Genomic DNA, 24,931 nt, shown 5'->3' on the forward strand with positions numbered 1-24,931 from the left:
GGGGGGGGGGGGGAGGGATAGCTCAGTGGTTTGAGCATTGGCCTGCTAAACCCAGGGTTGTGAGTTCAATCCTTGAGGGGGCCATTTAGGGAACTGGGGTAAAAATCTGTCTGGGGATTGGTCCTGCTTTGAGCAGGGGGTTGGACTAGATGACCTCCTGAGGTCCCTTCCAATCCTGATATTCTATGATTCTATTCTATGATTCTATACCACTCAATTGCCAACAATGGCTTTAAGCTTTGGAAAAATTAGCCCTTTTAAAGTTGCAGATATACATATTATTGGGTGATGCCATATTCTGTTTGCACAAAGTAAATGCAAGCAGATCATGATCACTGGTACCTAGGCAACCACTAATTTTTAGGTCAGTGATTAACTCTTCTTCATCCATCAGAATGAGGATGAGTAATGAGTTACCCCGGTTGGGTGCAGACTTTGTGTGAAGTAGTTATCAGTGATTATTGCTAAAAACTGTACGGAAGTTCTGTTACTGGCTACATGAGATGCCCAGCAAATGTCCTACAGGTTAAAGTCCACTCATGGAAACAGTTTTTCTTCCTAGACATTACGGACAGATGCTTATGGTGCAGTTCATCCTGTTCACTGGTGAGATTTGGTGGTATGTAACAGATGACCATCAGGAACCATCTTTAGTTTTACTAATTAGACCTTAATCCATAAGCATTTGAGGTCCCATGATTCTAAATAGTCTATAACTCTCTAAAAGGCAATGGTGTCTCTGATGTGTTAGACTGTTCTGTGCCAATTATACTTTTAAGTTACTTAGTGAAATATATTGTACTCTTATTATAACCAGCAAATCCATTGCCATCTTTTAAATACCAGGACAGAATATGCTTAAAACAAGAAAATAATAAAACCTGAGTTTCTAGAAAGGTAAAATAGCATGACCAGGAATGCTCAACACAGAAGACAGATACAACTAGCATGGTTGAAATATGATGAAATTAAAGAATAAACCAACACACTGATGCAATTTCAATATTTTAAAGATATGTATTCATATTCACAATCCCAACCCTCATTTTAAAATCTCTGCATTGCTTTGTCTTTAACAACATCTTGTTTCCTCCCACTCCCAACCTACATGTCCACAAATTCAGCTAATCTCATTATTCCCTCTGTCTCCTTCTCCCACCACATTCCCTATAACTAAAATAGCCTCCCTGATCTTATGTCCAATGGAACATAACCATCCTCCTTCAGATACTTCAGTGATGGGAGGCTCTATAAGCAGCATAGCCAGAACTTCCTCCTCTCTACAGCATGTCATACAATTGGAATTGTCCATTCTGGTTTTTATCTGTTCAAAGTTTAGCTTTAAGGCAGTATCAAGACATTTCCATTCCCCCTCGCATCCCCCCCCCCCCCAAAAAAAAACATGGTAGGCATTGTACAGAGTAACAGGCAGGACCTGCCCTGAAGAGTTTACAATCCAAATAGATAAGACAGACACAGAGTGGGGAAAAGGGGTTTATCACACAAAGGGCTTGTCTTCACTACCGCACTAAATTGGCACCGCTGCAATCAATGCAGTGGTGTTTGATTTACAGGTTTGGTGAGGATGCGATAAATAGATGGGAGAACGCTCGCCCATCGACCTAATTAATCCACCTCAACGAGAGGTGAAAGCTGTGTTGACAGGAGAGAGTCTCCCGCCGACACAGCTACACCACGTTAAGTCGATGTAAGTTACGTCGCTTAGAGGGGTGGGGTTTTTAAACCCCTGAGCGATGTAACTTACGTCAACATAAGTGGTAGTATAGACAAGGCCAGAGTGAACAATGTGATAGCAGCAAATGTAATGGTTACAAATTCCTATGCTCTGTGTTAGCCCCACTACTCCCATAGTACTGCAAGTTATACTCAGCCAGGAAAGCAATATAACTGGCCCCTGGCTGTCACCCCACTTGTTCACACCACACTAGACACACAACCTCCTCTGAGCCTGCAACTGATGCCCTTTTTAGAACATAAGAATGGCCATACTGGGTCACACCAATGGTCCATCTTGTTACCTAGCAGCTCTGTGTTCTTGGGGAACCAGGGTGCAGTACCCAGCCTGTCTGACTCATGAAAGACCGTCCCCTGCCCCCCCCCCACCTCTGCTTAAACCAAATCTGCATCAGAAGAAAGACTTACAAAAAGCAATGAAAAGGCCGTGGGAGACACATCTAAACCCTTGGGATAAGGATGACAGAATTAAGGAAACTCCCCTAGCCTCATTTGCATCGAAGATGGGACAAGGAGGCATCTCCATTAGCATACAGAATGAAGAACAGAGATTCCAAGGCAACAACCGCACGGAACTCTGGTATCAGAAAAGTAGGGAAGCACTGCATGATGGGGGATCTCTGCTCCAGATGTTAATGAACCCATGCCTGCACACACCCAGCTCAGTAGTTATTAAACCAATTCTAGTAATGAATTCTGCCTCCTTTATGCAATGGAAGACAGCTTGGAGATGTTCCAGGTGTTCTGCCCATGAATCTGAGAATATAGCCACATCGTCAAGGTAGGCGACTGCAAATTCCCCAAATCCAGCCAGAAGATTCTCTACCAGTCTCTGGAAGGAGGCTGGTGCATTTTGCAGTCTGAAAGGGAGCACATTAAATTCATACAGCCCTACCTGGGTGATGAAGGCTGACCTTTCCTTGGCTGGGTCATCTAGAGGCACTTGCCAGTACCCCTTAGTTAAGTCTCATCTGTGCGTGGCATTGGATAGTTTTCTAGGAGAGTGACAGCATTTAGCTTACAGTAGTCCCACGCAAAAGCAGATTTTGCCATCGGGTTTGGGAACCAAAACCACTGGAGAGGCCCATGCACTCTCAGAGGGGTGGATTACACCCATCTGTAACATGTCCTCGACCTCCCTTTCTATTGCGGTTTTGGCTTGAGGAGCCATCCGGTAGGGTTGAGCTCTAATTGGGCGAGCAAACCTGTTCTTGTGTTCTGAGAAGAAGTAAATACTTCCTTATTTACTTTCTCCGCACCAGTCATGATTGTATAGAGCTCTATCTTATCCCCCCTTAATCGTCTCTTTTCCAAGCTGAAAAGTCCCAGTCTTATTAATCTCTCCTTATACGTAAGCTGTTCCATACTCCTTACATCAACTTAATTATTTCTGTGGCCCTTCTCTGTACCATTTCCAATTGCAATATACAGTGGAGTTGCATCTTATGCGGGGGTTAGGTTCTAAAGTCAGCGCCATGTTGGAGACCGACATACCGTCTCTCAATAAGTCCAACACAGCCAGTTTTTCCTCCAGTGTTGGAACAGATCACTGTTTCTTCAGTTGAGCACCGGATGAAGTAGTTGGCTTGCGTTTAGGAGCCATATTGTATGAAAAATATGTATCTTTAAACACTAGAATCACTCTCAGCGCGGCGAGATGCTCACACTATGAGAGGCATGCGGGAACTGAGACCGACTGAGGGAACAGCAGATTCACGTCTCCCATCTCACGTTCACTCCGGGGCATACAGTCATTGCGCACATATAGCTGAACTCGCGTAAGTTAAATGCGCGTATGATGCGACTCCACTGTATACTCTTTGAGATGGGGTGTCCAAATCTGAACATAATATTCAAGATGTAGGTGTACCATGGATTTCTATAGAGACAATATGATATTTTCTGTCTTTTTATCTATCCCTTTCTTAGTGATTCCCAACATTCTGTTAGCTTTTTTGACTGATGCTGCACATTAAGTGGATGTTTTCAGAGAATTATCCATAATGACTCCAAGATCTCTTTCTTGAGTGGTAAGAGCTAATTTAGACCCCATCATTTTTATATATATATATATATATATATAGTTGGGATTTATAGTTGTTGCCCAGTTACCCAGTTTTGTGAGATCCCTTTGTAGCTCTTTGCAGTCTGCTTTGGACTTAACCATCTTGAGTAGTTTTGTATCATCCGCAAATTTTGCCACCTCACTGTTTACTCTTTTTTCCAGATGATTTATGAATATGTTGAACCTTATTGGTCCCAGTATAGACCCCTGGGGGACACCACTATTTACCTCTCTCCATTCTGAAAACTGACCATTTATTCCTACCCTTTGTTTCATACTTTTTTACCAGTTACCAATCCATGAGAGGACCTTCCCTCTTATCCCATGACAGCTTACTTTGCTTAAGAGCAGGGGGTTCTCAAACTTTATTGCACTGTGACCCCCTTCTGACAACAAAAATTACTACAGGACCCAGGAGGGGGGACTGAAGCCTGAGCCCGCCCAAGCCAAAGCCCCACCTCCCCAGGCCGGGGGGCCAAAGCCAAAGCCCAAGCCCAAGGGCTTCAGCCCCAGGCAGGGGGCCTGTAACCTGAGCCCTGCCGCCCAGGGCTGAAGCCCTCAGGCTTGGGCTTTGGCACCGAGCCCCAGCAAGTCTAAGCCAGCCCTGGCGACCCCATCAAAACAAGGTCATGACCCACTTTGAGGTCCCGACCCACAGTTTGAGAACTGCTGCTTAAGAGCCTTTGGTGAGGGATCTTGTCAAAGGCTTTCTGAAAATCTAAGTACACTATATCCACTGGATCCCCCTTGTCCACATGCTTGTTGACCCCCTCAAAGAATTCTAGTAGATTGGTGAGGCATGATTTCTCTTTACAAAAACCATGTTGACTCTTCCCCAACAAATTACGTTCATCTGTGTGTCTGACAATTCTGTTCTTTACTAGAGTTTCAACCAATTTGCCCGGTACTGAAATCAGGCTTACTGGCCTGTAATTGCTAGGATCACCTCTGGAGCCCTTTTTAAAAATTGGCAGCATATTAGCTATCCTCCAGTCATCTTGTACAGAAGCTGATTTACAAACCAGCAATACCCCTCTGCCGTGTACATTGGCCAAACCGGACAGTCTCTACGTAAAAGAATAAATGGACACAAATCAGACGTCAAGAATTATAACATTCAAAAACCAGTTGAAGAACACTTTAATCTCCCTGGCCACTCAATTACAGACCTAAAAGTTGCAATGTTACAACAAAAAAACTTCAAAAATAGACTCCAACGAGAGACTGCTGAATTGGAATTAATTTGCAAATTGGACACCATTAAATTAGGCTTGAATAAAGACTGGGAGTGGATGGGCCATTACACAAAGTAAAACTATTTCCCCCCCCCCCTACAGTTCCTCACATCTCCTTGTCAATTGCTGGAAATGTAGTGGTAATGAAAATGGCCCAAACAGTTCTTTTTCTCTCCTGCTGATAATAGCTCACCTTAACTGATCAGTCTTCTTATAGTGTGTATGGTAACACCCATTGTTTCATGTTCTCTGTGTATATATATATATATATATATATATATTTATCTATCTTCCTACTGTATTTTCCACTACATGCATCCGATGAAGTGGGCTGTAGCCCACGAAAGCTTATGCTCAAATAAATTTGTTAGTCTCTAAGGTGCCACAAGTACTCCTGTTCTTTTTGCGGATACAGACTAACATGGCTGCTACTCTGAAACCACAGTTAGTAGTTCTACAATCTCACATTTGAGTTTCTTCAGAACTCTTGGGTCAATAAAAACAACAAGGAGTCTGGTGGCACCTTAAAGACTAACCAATTTATTTGGGCATAAGCTTTCGTGGGTAAAAAACCCATTTCTTCAGATGCATGGAGTGAAAATTATCGATACAGGCATAAATATATATTGACACATGAAGAGAAGGGAGATACCTTACAAATGGAGAACCAATGTTGAAGGCCAATTCAGTCAGGGCGGATGTGGTCCACTCCCAATAATTTATGAGAAGGTGTCAATATCAAAAGAGGGAAAATTGCTTTTGTAGTGAGCTAGCCACTCCCAGTCCCTATTCAAGCCCAAATTGATGGTGTTAAGTTTGCAAATGAATTGTAGCTCTGCAGTTTCTCTTTGAAGTCTGTTTTTGAAGATTTTTGTTGAAGAATGGCTACTTTTAAATCTGTTATTGAGTGTCCAGGGAGATTGAAGTGTTCTCCTACTGGCTTTTGTATGTTACCATTCCTGATGTTTGATTTGTGTCCATTTATCCTTTTACATAGAGACTGTCAGGTTTGGCCAATGTACATGGCAGAGGGGCATTGCTGACATGATGGCATATATCAATCTTGGATCAATACCATCTGGTCCTGCTGACTTATTACTGTTAAATTTATCAATTTGTTCCAAAACCTCCTCTAATGACACCTCAATCTGGGACAGTTCCTCAGATTTGTTTTGTCTGACATTGCTCTGAGAAATCCCCAACATAGCAGTGGACCTGAACTTTGACCTCTGGAGTCCAAACTCTTCCTTGGTGGAAGTCCCCGAGCAGTGGAATTGAATCCTCTTGGCCATTCTATTCCTCAGTTTGTGTTCTGAGAGATTCTTGCTCTCCTTGAGCTGAGACTGCTTATTCATTGATGCAGCAGTGGTGGCTTTCACAACCTCCATTCCTAGGAATTTGTGCAAGGCCAGCACAAATGAGCGTAGGCTGGCACAAGCTCGCATTCCTCTCTCACATAACAATTTTGCAGCTCTCAGCCCAAGCAGGCAGAGGCAGGCAAACATGCCTCAAGCAACTTCCCAGAGAGAAAAAAATAGCATCTACTGAACTTAAACATCTTTAAAGCTGCAGGACCAAATTAACATGCACCCAAGATTTTTAGTAGATGCTGAGGCCCTTTCTCTGCTAAACACTAACCAATGCAAGTCCAGGTTACAACCAAACCATTTTCTTTCTAGATTCTTGTCTTATGGTCCCAATTTGGGCAACTCACAAACATTAAGGAATTCATCCTCACACACCCTAGCCCTGAGAGGAAGGGAAGTAGCATTAGTTTAACTTTACAGAGGGAGAAATGGAAGCACAAGAAGATTAATGGGACCTGTACAAGATCACACAGGGAATCAGAGCCACAAAACCTTTCCACCAAGCTATAGTCAAAGACAACATACTCCCTTACTGTATCTTCTGCTGGGACAGGAGTGGCTAGGAGCTTCCCCCTCCCTCCTGTGTTTCTACCCCACTTCCTACAGCACCAACTGATTTGAGCAGTTGGGAGTTCTCACATACCCAGCAGCTACAACATCATGACAAAGGCAAATTCTAAGAGAACTGCAGAAGTTAGAGATGGAAAAGCCTTTTCACAGGTGTCATCTAGTCCATCCTTTAACAGTCCAATGCAGTATTTCTCACTCATGTTTTTCTAATGCTTTGTCTACTTTAGTTTCAAACATGTCCAAATATAATGATCAGTTGAAAGGTGGTGAGACATCTAGTGAGGACTGAAGGGAATGCTATTAGCTCTGCTCTGATTAACGTCTTCATGAATCATAGACTCACAGAATCAGGGTTAACAAGACTGCAAGGGTCATCTAGTCTAAGCCCCACCAAGATGCAGGATTTGTTGTATCTAAACCTTTCAAGACAGTTGGCTATCCAGTCTCCTTTTGAAAATCTCCAGGCAGTCCATTCCATTGTCCCACTGTTCTTACGGTTAGGAAGTTTTTCCTGAGATTTAATCTAAATCTGCTGTGCTGTAGTTTGAACCCATCGCCTCTTGTCCTGCCCTCAGTGGCCAGAGAGAACAACTTTTCTCCATCTTTTACTGAAGACTGCTATTGTGTTCCCCCTTAATCTCCTCTTTTCTAAACTAAATATAACCAGTTTCTTCAGCCTTTGCTCATATGGATTGCATTCCATCCCTTTGATCATCTTTGTCACTCACCTCTGGATCCTTTCCAATTTCTTGACATCCTTTCTATACATTGGTGACGAAAATTGGTCACAGTACTCCAACTGAGGTCTAACCAGAGCCAAGTAGAGCAGTACTATCACCTCCCTTGACTTGCATGCTATACCTCTGTTAACGCAACCTAAAATAGCATTTGCTTTTTTTGCAATAGCATCACATTGCTGACTCATTTTGAGGTTGTGATCCACCAGAACTCCCAGATCCTTCTCAGCAGTGCTGCTGCCAAGTCAGTTATCCCCCATTCTGAATTTGTGCATTTGCTTTTTCTTTTCTAAGTGTAGCACCTTTCATTTATCTTTGTTGCCTAAAGCCCAGTTCTCCTATTATCAAGACCCCTCTGAATTTTAGCTCTCTCCTCCAAAAGTGTTGGCAACCCCTCCCCCAGCTTTGTGTCATCTGCAAATTAGATGTCTCTAGTATGCTCTCTATTCCTACATCCAGGTCATTAATAAAGATGTTAAACAACACTGGACCCAAAACAGATCCCTGTGGAACCCCACTTGAGACCTCCCTTCAATCTGACATCGTTCCATTAATATCCTCTGTTTGCGGTTGCTTAACCAATTATGTACCCACTTCATGGTAGTTGTGTCGAGCCCGCATTTCTCCAGCTTACCTATCAGAATGTCATGTGGGACTGTGTCAAAAACCTTGCTGAAGTCCAGGTATATTATTCATTGCTCTAGTAGCTTCCCAGGTATCAAAGTCAGGCTCACTGGTCTATAATTCCCAGCTCCTCCTTTTTAAAGATGGGCACTACGTTGTCCTGGAAGACTGGAGAGGGGCTCTCTCCTATTATCCATGAGTTTGTATATATTATTGCCAGTGGCTCTGAGATTTCTTCAGCTTATACCTTCAGTACCCTCGGGTGAATAGTATCTGGCCCTGCTGATCTGAATTCATTCAAACTGGTCAGATCTCTGATGTATTATTTACTTATCCTGATATGCATCCTTCCCCCTTGATTGTCTATGGTAAATTTGCTAGTGATCTGGTCACATGTTATTTTTTGTGAGAAAACTGAAGCAAAGTAGCCATTGAGCAGCTCTGTCTTCCTATCATCTTCCATTACCAGTTCATCTTCTCCATTGAGCAGCAGACCTGCACAATCCCTGATCTTTCTTTTTTGTCTGACATATCTGAAGAACCTCTTTTTGTTGTCTCTAACATTCCTTGCCAGCTGTAACTCATTCTTTCCTTGGCTTTCCCAATTTTGTCCCTACATCCTCTCACTATTCCTATGTTACCTCCTTGGTGACATGCCCCTACTTCCATTTCCTGGATGTATCCCTTTTGGTTTTTATTAAGGCTGTCAATTAATTGCAGTTAACTCACGTGATTAATTTAAAAAAATCAGTTTTAATTGCACTATTAAACAATAGAATACCAATTGAAATTTATTAAATATTTTGGATGTTTCTCTACATTTTCATATATTTTGTATTCTGTTTTTTAATTGAAATCAAAGTGTATATTATTTTTTATTACAAATATTTGCACTATAAAAATGATAAACAAAAGAATTAGTATTTTTCAATTCACCTCATACAAGCACTGTAGTGCAATCTCTGTCATGAAAGTGCAATTTACAAATGTAGATTTTTTTTGTTACATAACTGCACTCAAAAACAAAACAATGTAAAACTTCAGAGCCTACAAGTCCTCTCAGTCCTACTTCTTGTTCAGCCAATCACTAAGACAAACAAGTTTGTTTACATTTACAGGAGATAATTGTGACGCTGTACCCCATAATGCTTTATGGGAATATGACATAACTGGAATATGATCTACTGAATCTATCTATGCTACATATGCTATGTAACATATCTATATGGTTATGATCTACTGAATCTATTAATCCTATCTGCATGCATGTATCATTTTTGTATTCGAAGTTATGAATATCGGCTGTGTACTGGCTTGATTGCTAAATAACCTTAGTAGAGCATTTGGTCAGTTCCTGGAGAAAGGAATGTTGAAATTAAGTACCTAATCAAGAAAGGTACAATGAATAGTACTTAAAGGACAATGAATCTTGGAATGCTCCAATCCACATAAAAAGTCTACTTGAGGACGTTCAAGGTAGCATGTGACCCATGGCTGCTACCTGGTAAGAAACTGTGAGTCATGCATGGACATGCGACTTGCCCAGGTGACTCCAGAACTCCATCTTGGAGCTGAACTTTGCACAGGAGAGAGGAGGGGTCTCCACCCACAGGGGAAAGTCTATTTAAGCCCATGGGAGACCCCTCCATTTTGATCTTAGCTGGCTAAAGAGAGAGCCTCTCCACCCCCCATGATACTTGAAGGAAACTGGAACAAAGGACAGTGTGCAAGGGGTGTGAGTGATTGCTGGACCCAGGCTAAAAGGAGATTAGTCTGTAAAAGGGAGCATTCTGGAACTGGTGAGGATCTTATCTGTATTCAGTTTGATTAGACATAGATTTGCGCATTTTATTTTATTTTGCTTGGTGACTTACTTTGTTCTGTCTGTTACTACTTGGAACCACTTAAATCCTACTTTCTGTATTTAATAAAATCACTTTTTACTTATTTATTAACTCAGAGTATGTATTAATACCTGGGAGAGTAAACAACTGTGCATATCTCTCTATCAGTGTTATAGAGGGCGAACAATTTATAAGTTTACCCTATATAAGCTTTATATAGGGTGAAACGGACTTATTTGAGTTTCGACCCCATTGGGAGTTGGGCATCTGAGTGTTAAAGACAGGAACACTTCTGTTAGCTGCTTTCAGGTAAACCTGCAGCTTTGGGGCAAGTAATTCAGAACCTGGGTCTTTGTTGGAGCAAACAGGAGTGTCTGGCTCAGCAAGACAGGGTGCTGGGGTTCCAAGCTGGCAGGGAAAGCAGGGGTAGAAGTAGTCTTGGCACATCGGGTGGCAGCTCCCAAGAGGGTTTCTGTGATCCAGACAGTCACAATAATGCTGCCCTCTTCTTATTTACAATGTCACCAGAAAGTGAGAACAGGCATTTGCACTTTTGTAGCTGGTATTGCAAGGTATTTACATGCCAAATATGCTAAACAATTGTATGCCCCTTCATGCTTCGGCCACCATTCCAAAGGACATGCTTCCATGCTGATGATGCTAGTTAAAAAAATAATGCGTTAATTATATTTGTAACTGAACTCCTTGGGGGAGAATTGTATGTCCCCTGCTGTTTTACCCACATTCTGCCATATATTTCATGTTATAGCAGCCTTGGATGATGACCCAGCACATGTTATTCATTTTAAGAACATTTTCACTGCAGATTTGACAAAATGCAAAGAGGGTACCAATGTGAGACTTCTAAAGATAGCTACAGCACTCGATCCAAGATTTAAGAATCTGAAGTGCCTTCCAAAATCTGAGAGCCACGAGGTGTGGAGCATGCTTACGGAAGTCTTAAAAGAGCAACACTCTGATGCAGAAACTATAGAACCCGAACTACTAAAAAAGAAAATCAACCTTCTGCTGATCGCATCTGACTAAGATAATGAAAATGAACATGCGTCGGTCTGCATTACTTTGGCTGGTTATTGAGCAGAACCCGTTATCAGCATGGACACATGTCCCCGGGTATGGTGGCTGAAGCATGAAAGGACATATGAATCTTTAGCGCATTTGGCGCATATCTTGCCAAGCCGTCTAAAACAGTGCCATGAGAACGCCTGTTCTCACTTTCAGGTGACATTGTAAACAAGAAGCGGGTAGCATTATCTCCTGCAAATGTAAACAAACTTGTTTGTCTGAGCAATTGACTGAACAAGAAGTAGGACTGAGTGCACTTGCAGGCTCTAAAGTTTTACATTGTTTTATTTTTGAATGCAGGTTTTTTTTCACATAATTCTACATTTGCAAGTTCAACTTTCATGATAAAGAGATTGCACCACAGTACTTGTATTAGGTGAATTTAAAAATACAATTTCTTTTGTTTTTTTTATAGTACAAATACTTGTAATCAAAAATAAATATAAAGTGAGCACTGTACACTTTATATTCTCTGTTGTAATTGAAATCAACATATTTGAAAATGTAGAAAACAGCCAAAAGTATTTAAATAAATGGTATTCTATTATTAATAGTGTGTTTAATCACATGATTAATTTTTTTAATCACTTGACAGCCTTCCTTTTTATATAGCTAAAAATCTCATTATGCAGCCACATTGACCTTCTGTGGCTCTTCTTATCTTTCTTCTGCATCAGAACAGTTTGATGTTGAGCCTCCACGATTACATCTTTTAGGAACTGCCAGCCCCCTTCAACTCCTTTTCTTCCTAACTGGTCTTTCCATGGGATCTTGCCTATTATTTCGCTGACTCAGTTGAAATCTGCTTTTCTGAAGTTTTGCTGTTCTCATGTTCTCCTTTCCATAGGATCTTGAATTTTATCAGATCATGGTCACTTCCTCCCAAGTTCCTGACTACCTTCATGTTCTCAACTAATTCATTCCTGTTGGTCTAAACCAGATCCAAAATGGATGACCCTCTAGTTGTTTCCTCAATCAGAAAGTTGTCCCCTACACATGCTAAGAATTTGCAGGACATATGTTTTGCTGTAATAGTCTTCCAACAGATATCACGGAAGTTAAAATCTCCCATTGATACTAGCTCATGTGTGTTTACTAATCTTGTTACCTGCTTGTAGAATGACTCATCCACATCCTCTTCCTGGTTTGGTGGTCTAAAATAGACCCCCACCATAACATCACTACTGTCGACCTATTATCAACTCAAGGTAATTCTAGATTATACCTTTTTCTAACCAATCAAGATTAATTGATCACTGAATTAAAAATTAGTGATTGTCAAGGTGTAAGTGATCACAAATGTACTGAGCAACAAAGAGTCCTGTGGCACCTTATAGACTAACAGACGTATTGGAGCATAAGCTTTCGTGGGTGAATACCTACTTCGTGTACTGAGTGTCCCTACAGGGTTTTACATGGGGTTAACTAAATCAGTTTCAAAATCACACCTTTAGTTAAACCAGTGCACTTTTATATACAGACAAGGCCTGTTACCCCTTATGATCAAATACTCTATATTGCACCTACCTATATGCGGGCTGTGTATTAGGGCTGGCTCATTCTGCTTATTGCTGGATTTCCTTGGGAGCTTGGAGCTGCTCTCTTCCTTAGCTGTGCCTTTCCTCTCAGCTTGCTGGCTTAACGCTGGGAAAGGGAAGAAAAAAAGAAAAAAAACCTTTAGCCATTTTATTTACCAGAGGCTACCTGATGCCTAAAGACAAGCTCCTAAATCTGTAAAACTTCCAAAAGTGCTGGGTGCCCACAAATCCCACTAAAATCAATGGTCAGGCCAGGACATAGAACATCATTGGTGATGCTGATGAATGATCTCTTGAAGTTGATGGAGGGCAGACATTCATGCTCATACTCCTGGGCCTCTCTTCAAACAAACAACACTGTCAGTCATGAGCTACTGCTATTCCGCCTGAGGGAGATGGTAGGAATCCAGGGAAATATGCTAAAATGGTTTGAATCCTCCCTGGCGGGATGCACCCAAAGGACAGTGGTGGGAAACTGCACCTCCACACTCAGACCCGCGTTCCCTCTAAGGTGCGCACCTGGGCGGCTGCACAAGAGGGCAGCAAGGGCCGTGTACCTAATTAGTGGAACCACGCAGGTGTGGCTCCACTAATTAGGTGCCTGGACCCTGGAGAGGACGCACATGTAAGCTGGTGGTGTGGGGGGATTAGGGGTAGTGGGGGGAGGGATGGGGGGAGTTTGGGGCGTGAAGGACTGCAGCGGCTGGTGAACTCGGCCACCCCCCTCCCCCAGCTGGGCTGCGGTAGCCAGGGAGATGCCTCTGGGAGCCAACTGAGAACAAAGTAGTTAAGCTCACAGTGGCTGGCAGTTGTATTCTAAACAAGCTGGTGTCTTTGTTGCTCGAATGTTTAGCCCCAAGTACAGTGACAGTAATCAAGTCTGAAGGTGACAAAAACATGGCTTATTGAGGCTAGATCTTCAAGGAAGAAGGGGTAGAGGATTTTAGCAGCTGATGGTGGAAGAAGGTGGTGTTGTATTTGTGTGGTTCTGGTTTTTTGTTTTTTTGCCACAGACCACCTTAAGGTTAGGGAGGTCCCTCCCAGCCACTGATACTACCTGGTCATTTAAGGGATGGTGGGTGTCTTCCAGAGCTAATGGGAGTACTTGATTTTCACTGGTGTTCACCAGTGACCAAGGGCACAGCACAGCTTTCAAATGTTTCCAGGGCTTCCAGCACTTTATTGTGCAGGAGTTAGGGTTAGGGTTAGACAAGTGATTTCCATTAAGTTTTAGAATTTGTTTGGGGAGAGGTATTGGAAACCATTAAGGCCAGATCTTTGCTATCTGGTATAGTTCTGGATCTTCAGAGTACTCCCACTGACTCATAAGTAGCAAAAACTAGGTTTGGTGCTAGGTGTTTTGTAGGATGAAGACGTTATTTGCAAGCTCCGAAACCATGTGTTAATGTGCTCTGTTTACTTAAAGGACTTGTAAAAACATAATGAGCCTACTCTGAGTTTTTGAGTTGGTGACACACAATATGAAACCAGGAGAACTTTAACTTTGCCTGTTTCTACAGGGTTCTGTTACACAGCTTGGGTCCTCAACACATTTAAAATACCCATCACCAACCACTTGATTCTCATAGACTCATAGACTTTAAGGTCAGAAGGGACCATTATGGTCATCTAGTCTGACCTCCCGCATGATGCAGGCCACATAAGCTGACCCACCCACTTTCCCTTAACTCAGCTGTTGAAGTCTCCAGATCGTGATTTAAAGACTTCAAGTCGCAGAGAATCCTCCAACTTGCGACCCCTGCCCCATGCTGCGGAGGAAGGCGAAAAACCTCCAGGGCCTCTGCCAATCTACCCTGGAGGAAAATTCCTTCCGGACCCCAAATATGGCGATCAGTAGAACCCCGAGCATATAGGCAAGATTCTCCAGCCGGATCCTCATTTTACCAGCGATGGCACGTTATTGCCTAATTGACTAAAATCACGTTATCCCCTCAAACCATTCCCTCCATAAACTTATCTAGCCTAATCTTGAAGCCAGACAGGTCTTTTGCCCCCACCGTTTCCCTCGGAAGGCTGTTCCAAAATTTCACCCCTCTGATGGTTAGAAACCTTCGTCTAATTTCAAGCCTAAACTTCCCCACGGCCAGTTTATATCCATTTGTTCTCGTGTCCACATTAGTACTGAGCTGAAATAATTTGATGTTTTACTTCCCTTTGTATTTTCAGTGTAGTCACTTATTTGTTTGTGGTTTTGTTTGCTGTCTGTGTCGCTTTACAGGTCTGTTGCATCTTACGCACATTTAACATGCGCGATTTCAGCTTTACGCGGTCGGCAAAAACAAAAAACAGAGAAAAATAACAATTTTAATACTGTACCTGTAGTGCGGGCGATTCCGCCCGCCATTACACTCAATGTAATTTTGACTATACATGATTTTCGGTTTACGCGCTGACTGCAGAACGTAACCCCAGCGTAAGATGCAACAGACCTGTATTAGTTATTTTTACTGTTCTGTGTGTGTGAAGTATTAATCAACTTAATAGTTGATATCCCATAGAATTGTATAAGCCTGAGTGAATGCCTTTTACTCTCCTTTCCAATATCAGAAAATATTGTATTAATATTTGCGAGGAGAGCATCACTATTTCCAGTTGACTCATAGATTTGTTTAGCATCTTAAAGCTGAGCTATGTGTGCAGATAATATGCATGCAAGAGGGATAGTTTTGTGAACTGCAAAAGTCCATAGCATGCTAGTGTTTTGACAGATGCTTCATTTTTCAAGAGCAACTTTCCCTGAAGATTTAGTGGTCTGTGATAGGATTAGGTTATTGAATTGGGCCTCTGGAGCATATTTTTTATGCTTTTACTTAATGGCCATGACTTTGTTTTATTTATATAGCTGTTTTCAGTATGCCACATTTTGGTGTGTTTACTAGCTTGAGTTGTTAGAAAGGATTATAAAATACATGTACTCCAAGGGCAGTGTTAATTTTCTTTTTATTTGATTTCATATTAAACAAACATCTTAAGCAGTGCACCTTGTTCATTATCCCTTGTTTTAATATTCTGTCTTCTTCTTCCATACCTCTGAACTTTTAAAAAATATATATTATATCTAGGGGTTTTTTTGTACTGGTGGCGCACATCCACACATTACCTCAATATTGGTGCTGCACATAACAAAATTCATTCCGCACATGGATGGAAAAAATTAGAGGGAACATCGTCTCAGACCCCTCACTTGTGAAGTCCCAAAATTATCAATTCTCTCTTAGGTCCTATTCAACATCTGCATACTGCTACTGGGAGAAGTGGTGAGATGACATTGACTCAAGTGCCCACAATATGTAGATAACAGACACCTCTACCAAGCTTCACCACATACAACAATATCGCTGGCACTAAGCTGGCCCACTGCTTGGACAAGAGCAGCTGGTAGAAGCTGAACCCAGGCAAGACAGAGATTATTCTGACTGGCAGAAAAAAGCACTTTGAAGAGCATGCAACCAATGCATTGGTTGAAGATACACAACCATAGCTGATCAATTCAGACCACAGTTTGGAAGTGCTCCTGAAATCCTTTCTGACACTAAGCTCTGATACACAGCAGTGTATATATTTCATGGTATTCCTTAAAATATACCATAATGAATGACAGTGGGAAACACGGTCATCTGGGCATATGATTTGTCACAGAGGGTCCCAAAAACATATAACCCTCTGGTCTCTTGGGGTGTTTGGGTTATGGGGTTCCACAATTGGGGTGTGGTGTTACCATGTGTAATCATAATGGTACCTCCATAGAGGACAATCCTTAAGCTTGCAGTTAGGTACTTACCAGACTGGGCATAAAGTCTCCCCTGGAACGCTGGATGTATGACAATTTAACCACTTTGCAGAATGTAACCCTACAGCTAATATAGATGCCAAGCTGGAAGGATCCTGATTTAAGCTGACCGGAGCCTGGAGCTGGAAATAATTCCTTATGGACGAGCGTGTGGAAGCCACTGTGGGAGCGGGTGCAACCAGAGCTTGTCAATGTGTCCTTTCAGTCCACTACGTGGATGGGTGGTAAATCCCAAAGAATGGTGGGTGGACCGGGTACACCCCAACTGCAGCACATACGTAGAAGGGTTGAAGCAACAATTTAATTAGCGAGTGAGGGAATACACATGGAATTGTCACTGCAAAAGGGATCTATGGGCAGTAGGAACCACAGGGTTGGGTGTATAGAATCTGGGGGAAAAGGTGTGTATAGGAATGCAAAATGCTCAACTAGGGGGCTAGCCCCTGGGTAATAGTTGCAATGGTACCTTGGAATGAGATGGCAACTAAGGTGGTCCCCATGAGCGCTATGGGAATAATAAGAAAGGGAGGACCACTGGGGGATAGATAGGGAGAATAAAATGGTGTAAAATGGACAATAATTCAGTTAAATAATCGTTTGTCCCCCCCCCCCCAAAAAAATATTGAAATGTGCCCCTCCCCAATGGCCATAAAGGAGCAGACGCAATGGCCTGTGCCAGGGGTGGACAATTAAATGTAATGTATATGGGGTATGGAGTGTGCTGCTGGGAGTGTGCACAATTCTGTAATATAATACTTGAGAGTACAAGTACACCAGCATCTGGCACAATTACACACATGTACATGCTGCCATTGGGACTTTGGTACATAAATAGATCTATGAAACTCATTGCTGTGGACAACTGAACCAGTGTGTTACCCAATTCTATATCAAGTGGTCAAGCTGGTTTGGACAATACCACGTTTCTCTGTAGATATTCAATGGACTCATGATATGGACAAGAGCACATGAACACTGTAGGGGCAGCTCTCTGCAACTGCCAACAACTGGACACATTTAAAATACACCTCTACCCCAATATAACACGACCCGATATAACACGAATTCAGATATAACGCGGTAAAGCAGTGCTCCGGGGGGGTGAGGCTGCGCACTCCAGCGGATCAAAGCAAGTTCAATATAATGAGGTTTCACCTATAACGGGGTAAGATTTTTTGGCTCCCGAGGACAGCATTATATCAGGGTAGAGGTGTATACGCTCCAAAATGGTGTTACAGGATTTTAACCCTATTAAAGGAGGAGAAACAGTGTTTCTGGTGGTGGCCCAGATGTTGGACTCAGGTCTTGGAAGCCCAGGCCCTTCGAGGAAAGAATGCCTTCCATCCAACTAGCTACTGAACTGCCTGCTGATTGTACTTGGACTGATATAGCCTATGCCCATTGGACAGGCCTAATGGACACTCATTCGCTTCTTGGTTGTATTACTCATGTTGTAGGGGTGTTATTTATATTAATTGCATTATTAATTGTATTCATGGGGTGCCTAAAATTATGTGCTGTCCTAGGCTCTCCCTGAAAGCCATACTTGTAAACTCAGCAGCTTACCCTTTTTATGACCTGCCTTCTCTCTCTTCCCGTAGCATGACCGGTGGACCAAGGTATCGGGCTAACTGGAGCCAGGGCAGCCTAAATGCCCCGCCATTCAGTGTGCAGGAAGGAGGGGCGCCTGGGCCCTTCTTTGAAGAGAGTGGGGGAGTGTTGGGATATGTAAGGGTTAAGTAGAGACCTAGGAAACCGCTGATGTGCTGGCATGGTATTAGGGAGTAGGCACAGGCATGCACTATTTCTTTACTTGATAAAGTGTCATCCTGCCATAAAGTTCCCTTCTGCTTGTTAAGAATTGATAAGCTCGCAGCTGCATAAGGAATATGGGGATCTAAAAGAATACTTTTTGGGTAAAGCAGTGTTATCTCCCTCTCCCTTCCTTTCCCGGCTACACAAACGAGCTCGGGGTCATGGCCCCTTCCTCTCTCCCCTGCAAACTGCTGATTAAGGAAATTTGTAGCTGCAATTATTGTAAAGAAATGTATCTTCAAAGTAAAAGTTATCTGTAGAATATGCTAATGCTGTAAACAGTAATCAGGGGTGGGAATAATTATATTCAGTATATAGCTATTAATATTCATTGCATGGGCGTTTATATTACTCAGTAAGGGTTTTGGGGGTGTTGTAGTAAATGTAGATATTTACATATTAACTTAGATAAAAGGAGTGTGCTGTAACTAATTCAGTGCTTACTCGACAATTTAGTCGAGGGGAACAAGTACCGCAATAAAGAAGCCCGTTTACACAATCCGCCTCTGTGTCCTCCTGCTCTCTCTAACCTTTAGAAGGTAACATGTTCTATCATCTATGTCTGACCAGAGGATAGTGTCCCATCCTGGAAGATGATGTTCTGGGCTCAGTTGTACAAACGTCAGTCATTTTGCAGCTGGCCTACAGCAATGTGATCCACCTGAAAATGAAGATGTAAGCCCTCAGGAAACTTCGACTAGTACAGAATGAAGCTGCCTATCACAGCAACACAGGCTATCGTGAGCACATCAAACCTGTCTTCCGCTCAATACGCTGTCTTCCCATAGAACAATAAATGAAGTTTAAGGTCTCAGTACTTACCTTCAATGGTTTGACCCAAGGATACCTAGAAGAATGCCTAAAGCTCCAGGTTGAGGACAGCAGTTATAAGAACAGACATACTAGAATAGACCAAAGGTCCATCTAGCCCAGTATCCGGTCTTCCAACAGTGGCCAATGCCAGGTGCTTCAGAGGGAATGAACAGAACAGGTAATCATCAAGTGATCCATCCCCTGCCACCCATTCCCAGCTTCTGACAAACAGAGGCTAGGGACACCAGTCAACAGATCCACTCCTTCGGCACAATGGAACTGTCTACAGCAAGGGTAAACTCGCCTGTGAAGGAGGCTGGAGCTGGTCCAAGACTGCTGAACAAACTTACATTGGAAATAAAAACTACCACAAGCCTCACCACCGTGCAAAGTGCACTTCTTCAACCTGCCTTCTATAATATAAAACAAACACTTAGCACAGTGCATATATAATTACAAAAAAACCACCCCATACACTATGCTAAAAGAACATTAAAGTTGTGAAGTCAAATGCTCAAAAGGTAGGATATAATAGAATTAAGGTTGCCTGTGCAATCTCATTGCTGAGCTTAATTGAACCCCCTTGTGCATATTCATTATAGAAGCTCCCCGACTTACGCAAGCGTTCCATTCCAGAACGCCTTGCGTAAGTCGAATTTTGCATAAGTTGGGAACGTATCTCTGACAATTACGCAAAAACAAAAAAAGCTTGCGAGATTTACAGAACTTTTTCCGTAAATCCAGATTTCCGTAAATCGGGTTTGCGTAACCCGGGGAGCGTCTGTATTCGTGTGTGAGGATTTGTACTGGCACCAGTGCTGTTCAACAGATTCATAAGTGATCTGGAAAAGGGAGTAAACAGCAAGGTAGCAAAGTTTGAAGACGATACAAAATTACTCAAGACAATTAAATCCAAAGCTGACTGGAAAGAGCTACAAAGGAATCCCAGAAAAATGGGCAACCGGGCAACAAAATGGCAGATGAAATTCAGTGTTGATAAATGCAAAATAGTGCACATTGGAAAACATAACCCCAATCATACATATAAAATGATGAGGTCTAAATTACCTCTTACTACTCAAGAAAGATCTTGGAGTCATTGTGGCTAGTTCTCTGAAAACATCTGTTCAATGTGAAGCGGCAGTCAAAAAAAAAAAAAAAAAAGAGAAAAGAATGTTAGGAACCATTAGGAAAGGGATAGATAATAAGACAGAAAATATAAATATAAATCCATGATATGTCCACACCTTGAATAATGCCTGCAGTTCTGGTTGCCCCATCTCAAAAAGATACATTAAAATTGGAAAATATAGAGAGAAAGGCAACAAAAATGATTAAGGGTATGGAACTACTTCCACATGAGAAAAGATTAAAAAGACTGATCGTTCAGCTTGGAAAAGAGATAACTAAGGGGGGGATAGGATAGAGATCTATAAAATCATGAATGGTATGGAGAAAGTGAATAAGGAAGTGTGATTTACCCCTTCACACAACACACGAACCAGGGGTCACTCAACAAACTTAATAGGCAGCAGACTTAAAACAAACATAAGGAAACACTGCTTCACACAACACACAGTCAACTTGTGGAACTCATTACCAGGGGATGTTGTGAAGGCCAAAAGTATAACTGGGTTCAAAAAAGAATTAGATAAGTTAGTGGAAGACAGGTCCATCAATGGCTATTAGCTAAGAAGGTCAGGGACACAACCCCATGCTCTGGGTATCCCTAAACCTCTGACTGCCAGCAGCTGGGACTGGATGACAGGGGATGGATCACTTGATAATTTCCCTGTTCTGTTCGTTCCTTCTGAAGCATCTGGCACCAGCCACTGTTGGAAAACAGGATACTGGTTTACATGGACCATTGGTCTGACCCTCTATGGACAATCTTATGTTCTTCAAGCCATTTTGAGAAAAAAATGACAAAAAGAAAAATGAAGTATGGAAGTGCTCATTATACCAGGTCACATTATTTAGTGTTAAATGATGAAGAGGACAGGTCTCTAATAGAGAGGGATCTGTATTGCTTGGTGAACTCGGCACAGGAAAACAATATATGTTTCAAAACAGTCAAATGTAAAGTTATAAAATGAATGTAGACCATTCTTACAGAATGGGGGACTCTATCCTGGGAATCAGTGACTCTAAAAAGGATTTGGGGGTGAGGATGGACTATCAGCTGTACATGAACTTCCAGTGTAAAGCTGTGGCCAAAAGGACTACTGCAATGCTTGGATTCCCAGGGAAAACTTAAGTAGGGAGTCTATATTACCATTGTATTTGGGACTGGTGCAATCACAACTGGAATAGTGTGTCTAGTTCTGGTATCCGTAATTGTTTCAAGAAGTTGATAAATTGGAGAAGGTTCAAAGAAGAGCCAGGAGATTGATTAGAGGTTTGGAAAACACACTTTATAGTGATAGGTACCAGGAGCTCAATTTATTTAGCTTAACAAAAGAGAAGGTTAAGGAGTGACATGATCACAATCTGTAAGTACCTACATGGAGAACAAAAATTTGATAATGGGCTCATCAGTCTACTAGACTAAGGTATAGCAAGATTCAACGACTAGAAGTTGAAGGTAGACAAATTCAGACTAGAAATAAGGCTTTTTTTTTTTTTTTTTTTTTAAACAGTGAAGGTAGTTAACCATTGGAACATCTTAACAAGGGTTGTGGTAGATTCTCCATCATCACAATTTTTAAATCAACATTGACTATTTTTCTATAAAGATATACTCGTGTTCAAACAGGAAGTATTTCAATGAAGTCCTATAACCTGAGTTATACAGGAGGTCAGACTAGATGATCGCAATGGTACTTTTTGGCCTTAAAATCTATGAGACAGTTTTAAATTACAATTTTTCTTCCTTATTACCCAGACTCCTAGCATTTGTATAAAAGCAACTGAATTTTCCCCCCCTTCACATTCTTTCCCACCTCATCTCAATATATTCACAATACCTTGAGCTTGAGTGATATATTTAAGCATTTGTAGGGCAACTGCCTTCTTAGCATCTTCTCCTGGAATTCCTAGTTTAACACACTCCTACCTGCTCCAACTGATCTTCAGAGATTAGCTCACCTACTTCTGTGTTGCTGGCGGTCCTATTTGTTCAGGCCCTTCTCCCACTGGAATGTGACCCAATGTTTCACAAAACCGAAACCTTCAGTTTCATATCACCCACATAGATAATGGTGCACCTCCACTAATTTCTGCCTTCTGCCGTCCCTCATTTATAGGAATGGAAGGATCTTTGAGAGATGACTTGGAATTTTTCTTCTTCACAACACTTCCAAAACAAATGAGTCTTTGGTCCAGTGGTTACAGCACTAGCTTAGGACTTAGGAGATGTGTGTTCAAATCCCTGCTCCACCAACCATATCCTGTGTGACCTCAGGCACATCACTTAACCACTCAGCTCCCCACCTGTGAAATGGGGATAAAAGCATTTCTTTACCATCCAGGAGTGTTTTAAGGATAAATACATTAATGACTGTGAGGTGCTCAGATACTACAGTAATGGGGGCCATAAAAGTACCAAAGGCTGACATCCCTGAAGTTTTCAATAATCTTTGTACTTCCATGTGATGCTGTCCATCATGTATTCTAATGTGTATCATCACCAGGAGACTTGCCAGCCAACTTCAGGTCCCCATCCAATCTTACAGTTATGTTTCATGTCTTTGTTCCAGGGAAGCTACACATCATCCTGCTGAATTCTCTGTCCAGCCTTCTTAATATGGAATCACTGATGATGGTTGCTTGTCATTTTAGAACAGTTAAAAACCTCTTGGACATCCTTGCCAGTAAGAAGCAAGCAGCTACCCCCTGTAAATTTTGTTCCATTCCTTCTGTAGTTGCCTCACTGAGTATTGCAATTCAATACTTCTAGAAGAGCTGAATGCCTCCTGTTTCTCTTTCCTCTGTTGTTCGCAAATTGCCAGTCATCTTCTTTAGTTTCTACACTCTTATGTTCCTTCTTCACCAATCCTTCCCCAGTAGAATTGGTGGCAACAATTCCCAAATCTTGTTGTCCAATAAGTCTTTGCCATCTCAGTTAGTATGCAGCATTGATACTGGTGATTCCAGATCATATATCTTCTCCGCCAGCATCACCACCAACTTACAATTCCTATATAAGAAATCTTTGCTGTCTTCCGGCATGTAGGAAAACAAAGCACATCCACCACAGGTCATTATGACTGTTCCATTTTTGGCCACATCTGCTGCATGGGGTAGCACCGTACCTACACAGAAAGAAACCACACTCCCTACCTGGAACTCCCAAACTGATGATGATGCAGCAGGCTGAAAGACAACAGCAACAGACACAGAACCAGGATTCCCCCACCACAACCCTACCTGGTTTTCTAGATGCCGTTCCTGATTTCTTCACCAGCGAAGCTGGTTTGGAACCTTTCTGAGCTGCAGCTTTTCCTGCTGCTTTCCTGTCACTCATTTCCCTGAAACAGAATAGAGGCCAGCAAGTTTCTTATGAACTTTAAAGCACTAATGAGCTCAGCTTTGCATGAGCCAAGGGACAGCAACTGCTTTGGTCCTGCAAACACAAATGCATGTGAGTAGCCCCAATAAATTCAATAGGGTTACTTGAGTGTGTCTGCAGTATCAGGCCCACTTGTGGATGTGGGGGGAAGGAGAAGTTAATTCTGGTGCTAAGAAACCTCCCCCCGCACTGACTCCCTACCGACCTCCCGCCTCTGACCTCCCCGGCAGCGCCGCGGGCCCGACCTGCTGTCCCGGGGTCGCCGTGGGAAAGCCGCGCCCGCCCGGCTGAGCCTGCGCCGCTCCAGCTCTCGGGGCCTCGCCCGTAACGGCAGCCGCCCCCAACCGTCACCAGGCAACGGCGACGCCGGAAGCGCACCCGTTCCATCCGGAATTGAAACGGCGGGCCTGACCCCCACACGTCACGCCCCAGTTGGTGAAGTGACGCCACAGATCAGAACCCCGCCCACTTCCTGTAGCGTCAGGGACGAACAATACCCCCCCACCCTCCGGCCGGGCTTCCCCGGCTCCACCAATCCCCGTCCCTCTCTCCCCCCCCTCCCCCGCCAGGCTTCCCGCCTCCACCAATGGGCGCTTTGGTACCACCCCCCTTCCGCCCGCGCAGGTACAGATTCCCCAGTCCCACTCCTGCAACACCCGTGCAGGTGCCAACCACCCCCTTCCCCCCATGCCCATGCAGGTGTCACCCCCCCCCCCGCCCATGCAGAGGTCTGTTCCCCATTCCCCTCCCCCCTCATCTGCAATGCCCAGGCCAGTATCGACTTCCCCCATCCCTGTCATCACCCGTGCAAATATAGCCATCCCTATCATCCCCCATCCAGGTACCAACCCACCATCCCCCATCCAGGTACCACTCCTCCAGACCAATTATCCCCAACATCCCCCATCCAGATACCAACCCCCCAACCCCATCACCCCTCCAGGTACAACCATCTCTCGCATCACCTCTCTGGTACTAACCCCCACACCATTCATCACCCATCTGGGTACCAGCTCCCCCCACATACATCACCTGTCCAAATACTAAACCCAACCCCCATCCCGCATCAACATAGTTTTAAAGAAAAAAAGGTCTTGTCAAACAAACCTGATTTCATTCTTTGATGAGATTACAAGTTTGGTTGCTAATGGTAACTATGTA

At 42.9% G+C, this 24,931-nt stretch overlaps 1 protein-coding gene across 1 annotated transcript in view; it reads right to left on the minus strand.

The window, feature by feature from the left end:
* IQANK1 (IQ motif and ankyrin repeat containing 1) overlaps window positions 1-24,670 on the minus strand; it is a 121,937-nt gene extending 97,267 nt beyond the window's left edge. The window contains exons 1-4 of the mRNA XM_026657695.1: window positions 24,624-24,670; window positions 24,016-24,177; window positions 23,629-23,729; window positions 12,811-12,927 (exon numbers count right to left, since the gene is read on the minus strand). Of these exons, the coding sequence (XP_026513480.1) occupies window positions 12,811-12,927; window positions 23,629-23,729; window positions 24,016-24,177; window positions 24,624-24,670 (427 nt within the window). The remainder of the gene's footprint in view (window positions 1-12,810; window positions 12,928-23,628; window positions 23,730-24,015; window positions 24,178-24,623) is intronic.
* Between the last annotated feature and the right edge of the window lie 261 nt (window positions 24,671-24,931).

This window comes from Terrapene carolina, unplaced genomic scaffold (assembly GCF_002925995.2).
Source record: "Terrapene carolina triunguis isolate 2854851 unplaced genomic scaffold, T_m_triunguis-2.0 Scaffold268, whole genome shotgun sequence".
Classification (NCBI taxonomy): domain Eukaryota; kingdom Metazoa; phylum Chordata; order Testudines; family Emydidae; genus Terrapene; species Terrapene triunguis.